This window comes from Dendroctonus ponderosae, unplaced genomic scaffold (genome assembly GCF_020466585.1).
Source record: "Dendroctonus ponderosae isolate FM_Combo_2020 unplaced genomic scaffold, Dpon_F_20191213v2 Dpon_F_20191213_1, whole genome shotgun sequence".
In the NCBI taxonomy this organism is placed as follows: Eukaryota; Metazoa; Arthropoda; class Insecta; order Coleoptera; family Curculionidae; genus Dendroctonus; species Dendroctonus ponderosae.
Window position 1 is genome coordinate 56534426 of NW_026017110.1, and position 11671 is coordinate 56546096.

Sequence of the window (11671 nt, forward strand, 5' to 3'; positions counted from 1 at the left end):
TCTGTCTTTTTTAAAGACAAAAATTTTTGAGGCGAAATACCCAACAAGAAGTTTGTAAAAAAATGAATCCGCCTCAACAATATAGAACTTATCTAAAACTTCAATGTGTTTTTTGATTTTTTATATATTAAAACAGGAGTAGGTGCATGGTATATAGCAGCATTGCCAGTGGGTATTGAATTTTCAATTTTTTAAAAATATTTCGACCTACCAGAAATAATCAACATTTTTTAAAAATATTTCAACAATTTTGAAAAAATGAGAATGTGTAGGACAACTAACATCTTAGAGACAACTTCATTTTTTCTCAGAATTTTTAATAGCGTATATTTAACAGGAATTAGATATCGTATATTAAAATGGTACAGGGCTGCCACTACAAATTTAGAGAAAATAAAAACGCTTCAAAGTTAACAGGTTTTTCAAGCGGGCCGCGAGTTATTGAAAAATTACAAACGTCAAAACGTGACATTTGACAAATGGCATCGACATCAGATTTAAAATATGAAATAGATGCCTTTTATTTTTGACTATTCCCATTTATTATAACTTATTATTCGTGTTATGCCTGTTAATATTGTTCAATACGAGGGCGAAAATCCGTTTTTCGCCCTTTTATCGAAAATAACAATAGCGACTATTTCAAAATGGCGTCATTTCTCATATTATTGAATTTTAACTAACTTTCGCAATTATTCTCATTTTGCTTTATGTTACCAAGTTTCCATCATGAGTTTCATTATCAGTCAAGCGAGTGTATTATTTAACTTATTACAATGATATTTGAACAATAGAATTGCTTGTGGCAATTTAAAACGGCCCGAAGTTCATAACAAATTTAATATTTCATCAAAAAACTTACGCATAATGTAGGCACCAGGGATGATAGATTCACATGCTTTGGAGCAAACAGATGCAATTGCTGAAGGCAAGCTGTAGCTTCAGCTTGAACCACAGGCTCTGGATGTCCCTGTAGAGCTGCACACGCGCACAGAAATGAAGATCGAGCCATACAAATCGTCGAGGTGTTACCCTGAGAAAAAAAAAAACAAAACGTCATGACACGCAATGAAATTATTCAAATACACCGAAGTGGTGCTATATATAAATACCTGAAGTTCTGGCCCTATTGTCGTGATTAGGGATGATAACAGTTTTCCAACACAGCGATAGACATCCACAGAGGACGGCGGTGTTTCCAGAAGTAAGCGTAGAGCAGCTGCTAAAGCAGGCTCTACAAATCCTCTAAACATAGGTCCTCCAGCATCTGCGCAGAGTCGTAATGCATGCAAAGCCCATGCTTGGACAGCGGCAGATGCTCGATCTTGAGCAAGAGCAACTAATATGGATACGCTAGTTTGCATTAATCTCGCAGCTCCTAATCCACCAACATGTCTATGTAATGCTCCGAGGGCCAATGAGTGGCCTGTACGGGAAGCAGCGTCACGGGCAGTTTTTAAACAGTCAATACTTGTTTGGATAAGTTGAGCAGTAAACCGAGGGTCTGCTAGAGATCTAGCAAGTCGACCCAATGTTTCAGCAGCAGCAGCACGCAGTAATGCTGGAGCTCCTGGACCAGCCAATGCTCCAGAAGCTAAGACGGACGCTCGTTTCGCTTCAACCACAGTCAATGATGCCTATAGACAATAGAACATTATCTATAACGCAAAGGTGAGATCAAACTGAATTGACATACTTTTGCGGCTGCTAAACTGCGTAATCCACAAAGCAAAGCAGCGAACATATTTAGTTGGACGGCTTCTTGACGTGAACTTCGGGCCGCACGAACGCATTCTGCAAAATGATCCAATGTTTGGGTGCGATGGCGTTCAGTAACGCGAGGAAACAGTTGCCCGAAAAGCTGTACCGCGGCGTCAATTACTGCAACCCCTAATGGAAGAGGACCGGGAGGATCTTCTCCCGAACTTGCTCGGAACAGACAGCAAGGGTCGTGTTCAAGAGCACCAGATCCTGCCGCACTATGAGTCTGAAGCTAAAGACATTTTTAAATGTAAAAAAACATCAATTAAAAAAAAGCGATTTAACACATTTCACATAAATTAATAATAATAAAAAAATAGCGAAACACTATAAACAATCTTATGCGGATAAAGCAAGGAAAAATACTCATGCAAAACATCCATCTCTCCATAGGTTGAGAGTCGATGTTCTATAAAGTTCAGGCGGATTTATTTTGTCAAAACCCTTTCCTTGGGGATTTGTCCTCAAATTTAATTTAGTGTATTTTGAAACATAATTTCCTTATGCATTCTACTACTAACCAATAACGAATGCTTTTACTTCTCCATAAAGAATGAAATCTTAATCAACATTTAATAAAGAAACAACTAGTGTGAATTCTACGACATACTTAAGCCTCATAGGCTGGTGTCAAATCGAATTTGAAACACAAAAAATAAGACAAAAACGTAACAGGCAAGGACCAGGTGGAAAATTTTGTTGAAGTTTCATGTGAAGTGAAATGGGGATGCAGTTTAGGGGTTGAAAACGGAGCGCAACACTCTTACAGAGTATATTTTCAATTGCAATCTTCGCTTAGTTATTTTGCCACCGAGCCCGATAACAAAAGAACAAAACAAACAAAGCACCAAAAATGAACATGGTAGACTCGGGCCCATATTTCCCTCAGACGGTTCATACTTAATTCCCGAAACACTAAAAAGTAGAAGTTGCAGCTGTGCAAGTGAGTGTAATAAGCAAAGATGTGGCTGCCGAAAACACGACTTAAAATGTACCAATTTACGCACTAATTGTCTAAAAAAATTGAAATCCAATTATTTTTGAAGCAGTATCAATAAGTAAGTCAAATCGCAAAAAAAAACGTTTTCAACCCATAAGCTGCATCCCCATTTCCAGTGTTAGCGTTCATTTTTTTTTGGAACAGTGCGCAGTTTCTTCGTTGAAAACTATCGTCCTGGGTTCATCTGAAGAGTCGTCACCGTAAGTAAATAATAAAAACATTTTCCTTGTAGCACACAAAACACATCAAAATCAACTGATTTATTGCACAGCAAATTTGAAATAATAAACAATACTGTCGATACTTCATTTTACTCGGAAATAAGCTGAAAGCATATCATTTTACTCACATGATCACTATCACCCTTGCGATTAGGTTCCATCTAAGAACAATTTCATATCGGTAATCTTTAAAGCACATTATATTCACATCAAGCATAACTTACAGAGTTGAAGAGTTAGATCGTACAAATAATTAGCAAATAAAATTTTACGGGTGCAATTTACCTGATCCTCAATCGTTCCGTGATCAGTTTCCTGCAACCAGGTACCCAAAAGAATCGCATCATCAGCATGACAAACAGCCTTCAACTGTGAAGTTGTAGTATTGGCAGGATTCTCTGTTAGAGTAAACTCGGCCACAAGCATTCTTAAAAGATGTGTGTATGAATCTGAAATGCAAATTTAATTAAAAGTATTGGTTCCAACAAAATCAGTTCTTATCTTACTTTCATACGAATGTGGAGAGAGTAATAATAGAGTTTCACACAGCCGCAATCGAACCATTGCTGCAGGCGCTTTCAATTGCTGTCCATATGTTTTCAGTACTCCAGCAATACTGTAAAAAAATCCGTTAGTTTCTCTCCGCATTTCAATAATTAACTTGGGGCTATTACCTAGTTAACATAGCTAGAGCAGCTTCAACAGGTTGCAAAAGTCGCCTTCCAACATCCTCCCCAATAACCAAAGACGGACAATGTAGGAGAAGACTGTGCATTGCAGCTAGTGCCCCAGCGCGTCCTTCTAAGGCTACTTGCCAGGTAAAAACATCTCCGCGTGCCTTCTCGGATTCCAATTCTTTGGCAGACCGCGGAAATGCATTTCGCCATAACAACAGCATTCGGGGAAGCAAAGGACGAGATGCAGCAGGCCCTAACGCTGCTACAGCTCCTACCAAAAGCCAACCTGCGCTTGTTCTGGCAAGCGAGAGACGGCTGTTCTGACTGGCACTGCGTAACAATTCCTCGGCAGTGTTAAATATAATTTTACCTTTGGTATGCGGAACACCCAAAGGGGATAATTTTACACCGCCTAATATTGCTGCAAGTGCTGAACTATAACCCGATATGGCTTCAGGTGATGTTCGATATTGTTCAAGGCCAGCTACGCACCGATCTAAAAGATAATATTAGCTAGTATGATGCCTATGAAGTTCCATAGATGATTGAGTATAGGAACTGTTTGGTTATATTGTACACTTTACCTATGAGAAGGGAAATCTGGCTTGGCACGGCTACGCAAATACATCGAAGGCACCAGGCGGCCGCCAAACGAGCGGCCTGGCAGGGATGAATCAAGACACTCATGGTAACATCGATTACATCTAAAATTAATTTTGGTAAATGCAAGCATACTAAATTAAATAAACGTAAGGCGTACTTAAAGATTGATCTGTAATTAAGTCATGAGCAGTGGTTCCTAGACTAAGAATAAGGCTCCCGATTTCCTGCAAGGCGCACACTAGGAGATGTTGGCTAAATAAGGTCTCTTGATTAAATTCCTTGGCGTTTTCGGGATTAAAATCAATACTGTTCATTTCTTTGGCGATGATTTGGGCTATCTGCTTGCAAGCAGTGATTTGTGCCTTTTCACCGAACATTTTTCCAAATATGCCTCGGAGAATAAAGTTGATGCACTTTCGAGAATAAACTGCATCCACATGCGACGAGGCCGCTTTTGGATTGGCCACCAAGTACAGAATGTGCGAAAGAAATGCCTTCATATTTTTCTCCAGCCAGGAGCTTCCCAAAATGTTCACAAATGTAACATAGGCCTACAACCAAAAGAACATATCATCAATTGATGTAGTACAATTACCATCAGGTATAAAACAATATAAATAAACAATAGATTGTAACTCGGGACTTTAGTCGGAAGTATATCGAATTTGCATTGCCGTTTTCTCATTATTCACTTCGTTGTCCACAAGCAGTCGAATAAAACAACCGTGGTGGCAAATAAAGATATAAAAAACTCGTATTTACAAAAAGATAAAACCCGATAGTGCCTTGCTTGTGTATGAAAAATAATCTGAAAATCTAACACTGAAAAATCTACAAATTATACACACGATGATAATTGTACCATATTTATTATGTTTCATTCAACAGACAAAAGCAAACAAGCCCAAAATTTTCGCAAAAAGTAAACGCTCGCCTCGTTTAACAACTATCAAGCGGTAGAGGAGTTGACGGGATTAAAAAGTTCCGATTTCGCGGGTAAAACGTATTTATAGGGCAAGAAAATACGTAGAAAAATAGTGTGGTTTTGTAAATATTGAAAATAAAGAAAATCAGTCCCGATTATATTTGAAACCCCCGTACTGATTTGCCGTACTGATACCCCGGATGTAAAGTTGCAACATACGGTGTATGATAACAATCTAAGCTAAAACGTCTGGGTTACTTACATGTGTAACGCCTACTCTCACTTCTCTGTTTACGCCGGAACTGCCTTTAATAATTTCGCCTGTTCCCTTAAGAAAACCGACACCACCTCTTAAAAATCCCGACATCAAAATACCCATTGCTTCATCTAATGAAAACACTTTCATATTTTTATTAGTTGATGAAACTGAAATAAATTATATAATTTTATGATTTTACAAAAAAACAGTAATTATAGTAACCATTTTTTCCTGCACCATCTTTTTGTCCTTGCTGCGTGGTCGCAACCAAGGTACCGAGTAATCTAGCGACTGCACATCTTACTTCATAATTGGAACCATCAAAAGCTCGAAAACAAAGTGTTGCCAGGCTCTCAAGTTCTGATCCATGAAGGAATGGAGTATGTTTTACCAGCTCCAAAAGACATTTTGAGGCCGCACATCTTACTGCCATATTGCGGTCTATGAGACAGACTCTTGCTGCTTTGTATATATCTTTGTGAACATTCATAGCTGCACTACCCATACCTGATGAAACTACAAAAACATGACCACTTATACAAAGTTCTAGTGCGCATTTGAACCAAATTATTTTATAAAATATCGACCTATATGCAATGAGGATTGATTGCACAAAGTGTGTTCAATTGATACCAGAAATTCTCAATTAAATTCATTTCTCCGGTAAGTACAAGCAGCAGATATGACGCCTTTGAGACGTACATTAGGAAGTTGTTCATAATGTGTTACAAGGACCCAAAGCCTTAAATATCACCAGCATGTCAAGAATAGCAGATTATTTTTGTAACACCCTGTATATTAAGATCAAATCCAAAAAATCAAACTTTAACAAGTTCCAGGGCGTTTATCTTATTTTTGGGAATATTATTTATTAGATATAAGTGACGGGCGTTTTGACACTGAAAAGAACACTGAAGAACAATTGGTCTAAATCGAATGTTAAATAATGTCCTATTGGACATAAACTTAAATACAAGGCAAGAATATATCTTGAACAAGTACAGAAGGTATTAAAACCAACTATAACTGACATTTGCAGAAGAGCGGTGGGTAGGACAAAAACGAAAGGAGTTATCAACAAAAGTAGAAGATAAATCAAAAGGATAGAACGTGGACGAAATGGAAAATAAAAGATAATATGGTTGAATATACTTATAGGTACAATGCCAAGAGCAAGAACTCCAAAACAGACCTTAGCATTAAATCTTGCAGGTTGAAAACCGAGTAAAGCCATAAAAAAGCTGGCATAGAAAGAAGAGATTAAAGAACGAGGTTTAGAGGTAAGCTCGTGGAACAACAGAAATAAGTGGAGAACGGATATCGGAAGACATAAACCTAAATATTCACTGTCACTGCCCTTTCACCACTTTCTATTAGGAAAATAAACTGTTTTTTGGACCATGATCGCATTAATGTATTTTCCTAATATGTATGGCGTTTCAAATAAAATGTTCTAACAAATAATCCTCTATTTGACTATACCTTTTTCCAATGTCATCATAATTTCTATTCTGGTCTGCGATTCGGCACTCCTCAATGACCTGATTAAAATCTGCACGGTTTCTTCGTAGGACCTTCCCATCATTCTCCCCAGTTTTTCATACATTGTACCAACACAACATATTGCAGCCCTAAAAGTACATTGAACATCAAATGCATGCACTTTGGATCTGATTAAAACGATACTCTTAGATAGAGACAGAAATTGTACAGTTACTTACAGTCTTGTGGGTAGAAAACTGGGACTATCATCTTTATTCTTAAGGATGTCATTGCACTGATTCACAGTATCAAAAAGGAGAAAAGCATCTCCAACTGAAAACAGCGTAGCAAGGCATCTGGCAATTAATTGGCGAGTCGGAGGGCCGGGAGATTCTTGGATGTGGTTCATTAACTGTTGCACTAGTTGCTTTTGGCACCCCTTTAGGTCATTCTAAACGATAGAAAATCTTGGTCAACTCCCATACCTTTCAAGGATAGTAAATAACGGTTACCTTCTGGGCTGCAACTAGCACTTTGTCCAAGTATCTGAGCCACTCGAATATAAATACTGGTTTATTTGCGTCCGGAATTTGGGCAAATGCTTCTTCATTTAAAGTTAAACTATGAGACAGCTCCATTTTTTTTAATTTTCTGCAAATGTAATTAGATGATAGATGTACGTTGATCACAATCGTATATTTACAAATAGAAACTCACTGGCTGATTGGGAACCGCACAGGGATTTTCGAAAATTACGATAAAACTCAAAACATCAGAAACTTGAATATCTGATTTTTGTTTACGAAATTCAGAATGGCATGTCCTAAATGTCTATTCCAGATGATATGATGACACATCCCTGAATTTTAAATGCGGTGTTGCCAATAGACAAGCATTTTTCCTATCTTGCCTGATTATTACTCTGTCGGTTATTTCTCATAATTTTCTTTTCCAAATTATGATTTTTGCTTCAAAATTTCCATCTATACAAACTAATGCAACATTGAGAAAAGTAAAAAAAATTACTGCAAAGAAGCAAATTAGTCGCAAATGAATGATTGCAGTTTCAATTGTAATTAATGTAAATTTTTTGTTTTTCTTAAAAAAAAATTTTGAAAACATTTGAAAAAACTGTTGTTGTTGCTTGTTTTTTAGCATTGGAAACTAGACATACCATTGCCAGACCTGAACAAAATGAGTTAAAAAGTTGAAGAAAACATTATCAAGTTTTTTTAATAGCCACAACATATGGGGTGTCAAAATGCCAAAAGTTTCGTAAGATTTTGCTCTAAAAAAACAAACATTTTCCAACAATAACAAATTCTGTTCAACTGGCCACTGTTGCCAAAAATTTAATTAAAATATCTCCCTGCGTTTTGAACAAATATATTGTTTTATATTCTTTTATTAAATTTCACACCCTGTAAATCCATAACAGAGTACTTTTGGGCTATCGTTTATAAGGCAAACTGGGGCCATTTTTGGATCTAGAATCCGTAGTTAAAATAATGCCCCTTCTTCATGAAACACCTTGTTTATATATATATATATACACATACGTACCTTCACAAAAAAAATAAGTGGAAAAATACCTACGTCTACTAAGAAAAGGGTAGATAGTACAAAACAATTGATCAAAATAAGTTTATTTACGCTTCAAACATAAACAAACAAATTCCAGTTAATTGACTATATTTTATTGAAGGCAGCAATGTCGACACTTTGAACCTGTAACAAACACAAATAATAAATAAATGACGAAAAATTCAAATTCGGCTCCTTTCAATAAACATCTTCACTACTTACAAGTTCTTCAATTGCTTCAATTTGTTCGGTGAGCCAATCAATAGACACCTTGTCGTCTTCCACAACACATGAAATTTGCAATTTTTTAATCCCATAAGCTAAAGGCACAAGTTTTGAAGCTCCCCACAGCAGACCATCTAACTCAATTTTTCTAACACTGGATTCCATTAATTTTAAATCGGTTTCGTCATCCCAGGGCTTTACGTCCAGAATGATATTGGACTTGGCGATAAGGGCTGGTTCTAAAATATAATACACTCTAATTAGTAAGAACAGTCCATCTTTAACATTCTGCGTGTACTTTTGGACTTTTTGGCTGCATACGCCGCTAATCTTTCTTCTCTGATTTTAGAGGCTTCATTGGATTCTTCTTCAGAATCCGAAGCAAACAAGTCTACATCATCATCATCATCAGCTTTAGAAGCTTCTGGATTGATCTGGGGCTGCTGATTCAAGTTGATTTCATGCACAGATTGGGATGAGCTAGATAATTTCTCTACAGCAGACACTCTCAAGGCTAAAGATTTCAGTTGTTCAAAAACTTGATCTAACGCTGAAAAAAAAGTTTATCATAAGACCATTCGCAGAATGTGCGTAGGTAGATGTTAAGTGTAGTGCGTTTAGTGAGAAATAATCCAGACTACCAGTATACTTACATTTTTCAAAATCAACAATTTTCTTTTCAATAAACTTGAAAGCTCCGGTGTCAATGTTGCCAGCACTTGAAGCACTAGCAAAGTCATCCTAAAAGAAATATATCTGCTTTTGAAATATAGTCTATAAATAGTTTTAGTTTAATTTCAACATTTAATAATAGAGCTAACGAGTGAAGTGCGTGAAGCCAACAATACAAACTGCTATAGTTGCTCATAAAGGAAAGGCACAAACATATTAGTTGCTGATAGAGGAAGATATTTTAAAGAGGTGTTTTGTTAAAAGTTAAATGTTATCTAAAAACCAGCTATAATAATAACTACATAAATCAGAACTGCCCCCGGCATGATCTTGCAGGTTGTGTCAAAATAATTAAGTTCATTTTTACAATCAATAATAGTAGAAAATGACTACTGGCCTGGGCGTTTATTAGTAGACGACCAGTTCCATCTTATTTTGAATTGTATTATTTTTTGTACATATTTCTTTTATAATCAAATATTTTGTTTCACGATAGGCATCATAGTACATGAGTGTGGGTTTTGTCTTTTAAAGCAGAGCAATTCAATGCAATATTTATTACCAGATCAAAACGGTTTTTCCAATTATTAGGTTTTGTTTGAGAAACTTTACAATCTTGCAACATATTTGGATTGAAATTGGTTAATTTACAGTTTACAGCTATTTTAAGGATCGTGAAAAGGGACAGTTGATTTTTGCAAAGCACGGTTGATGCAGTTAACGTGTAAATAAATTTTATTGGTAAACGATATATCTCCTTAGAATTACATGAATGAGATACAACAGATGAAATGATCGGGGTACTAATAAATTAAGCAGACAGAAGTAAAACATATAGGTATTAATTCACATTTAATTTTAGTGATTTAGTTCAAAGCCTACATGGGTACATGCATAATAAAGCGTTTTTTATGTAAGAAATGGTACTTACAGAAAATGTGTCCCTACACTTGATTAACTTCTGCCGTGCTTTCGCCACCTCTTGAGCCAAAGGTGTTAAGGATTCCTACACCAAAAATGTGTTCACTATTTATTTCGAAAAAAGCGATTAACGTAATATGAATAATAATATTGCGATTAGCATAATAACAATTGCAGAATGTAATTTATTTGCAATAATAAAAACTAAATATTTGTCCAAGTGTTTTACTTGTAAAACAAAATAAAAGTGAAAGGTCCACTTCCAATAAACGGCAAGTTTCTTAACTGTGTCGTTAGTTCGATGTCCTAATCCAGAAGGGTTAATTCATATTAAGCTTCACCCTATACCTATGTAAAACTTATATTTCGTAATTTACTGACATCCCCTTTTTAGGGGATTTTTTTCCAAATTAATTTATTCATAATTCTTTATTTCCAAATTAATTTAAGTTACTTATGGGCACTAAGCGTGTCGTACGAATTGAGTGTATTTTGGAAGTAACATATTATTTCTAAGTTTATAGAGAATATTAGCAGAAACCGATTTAGATCATCTGGAGTTAGTTCCCTCTCGCCATTTATCTCACGCTTTAAGAGGTTTGAACTGTTTTTGGGAATATTCTATATCGATTTAATACTAAAAGTCTTATTTTATAAATTGGTATCGTGTAATTTTCTCAATTATTTGCGGTTTTCTCTGATAGTGTTAGCTCTCTAATAAAAATGTAATGTCATTGAAATTTTTAATTCCGTCAGAAGAGAGTCGTTAAGAGACCAGAAAGTTTTGCTCTGATGCGTATATTTTTTGTAGGAAAAAGAAACTTGACACTCTTGCGTATACATACTGCCAATATCAATAATGGCTTCTGAATACTTGTCTAGTACAAATTTATACCGGCTCTTCGAAAATGGGGGTGCAGTACCCCACGTTACCTTACTAATCTACCTACAAGCTGTTAAATAATCACCCTATTTTAAGGTATGATTAATTATGTAATAATATGTATTAGCTATAAGCTGTTATTATATTTAATTTTAAGCCATCTTATGTTACTATATATACCCAAGGGCGGATCCAGGGGAGGGTCATAGGGGTCATGACCCCCCCCCATTCAATTTTCTATCCAACGATGCCAAAACGAATTCTGTGGCTCAAATGGTTCTTAAGAAACCTCGAAAAAAGCAGCGTCATGTTCAAGTACATTTTGCAACTCAAAAAAAAACCACGCAAATCTCAAACTTCTTAAATTCAAGCATTTTTTGAGAAAACTGCCAACATTTCCTTATCGATGGTTCACTTTCTAAAAAGGCCATTTATTCCTCTCTAGAATGATGTACAAA

The 11671-nt window shown here is 36.0% G+C and overlaps 2 protein-coding genes across 6 annotated transcripts in view; both read right to left on the minus strand.

The window, feature by feature from the left end:
• LOC109537889 (HEAT repeat-containing protein 5B) overlaps positions 1–7778 on the minus strand; it is a 14373-nt gene extending 6595 nt beyond the window's left edge. The window contains exons 1-15 of one of the 4 annotated variants that reach the window (XM_019904815.2): positions 7646–7778; positions 7441–7579; positions 7168–7379; positions 6929–7077; positions 5669–5953; positions 5450–5613; positions 4420–4813; positions 4244–4363; positions 3657–4155; positions 3489–3598; positions 3268–3431; positions 3111–3143; positions 1697–1993; positions 1113–1637; positions 863–1033 (exon numbers count right to left, since the gene is read on the minus strand). In XM_019904815.2, the coding sequence (XP_019760374.2) occupies positions 863–1033; positions 1113–1637; positions 1697–1993; positions 3111–3143; positions 3268–3431; positions 3489–3598; positions 3657–4155; positions 4244–4363; positions 4420–4813; positions 5450–5613; positions 5669–5953; positions 6929–7077; positions 7168–7379; positions 7441–7566 (3249 nt within the window). In that variant the 5' untranslated portion in view covers positions 7567–7579; positions 7646–7778. Of the gene's footprint in view, positions 1–862; positions 1034–1112; positions 1638–1696; positions 1994–3110; positions 3144–3267; positions 3432–3488; positions 3599–3656; positions 4156–4243; positions 4364–4419; positions 4814–5449; positions 5614–5668; positions 5963–6928; positions 7078–7167; positions 7380–7440; positions 7580–7631 lie in introns of all 4 variants that reach the window. The other 3 variants (XM_019904814.2, XM_048670155.1, XM_019904816.2) reach the window with 3 other exon arrangements.
• Positions 7779–8558: 780 nt separating this feature from the next.
• LOC109537893 (probable elongation factor 1-delta) overlaps positions 8559–11671 on the minus strand; it is a 4842-nt gene continuing 1729 nt past the window's right edge. Inside the window, exons 3-7 of one of the 2 annotated variants that reach the window (XM_019904821.1) lie at positions 10341–10415; positions 9391–9478; positions 9036–9287; positions 8735–8976; positions 8559–8656 (exon numbers count right to left, since the gene is read on the minus strand). In XM_019904821.1, the coding sequence (XP_019760380.1) occupies positions 8618–8656; positions 8735–8976; positions 9036–9287; positions 9391–9478; positions 10341–10415 (696 nt within the window). In that variant the 3' untranslated portion in view covers positions 8559–8617. The remainder of the gene's footprint in view (positions 8657–8734; positions 8977–9035; positions 9288–9390; positions 9479–10340; positions 10416–11671) is intronic. The other variant, XM_019904823.1, reaches the window with a different exon arrangement.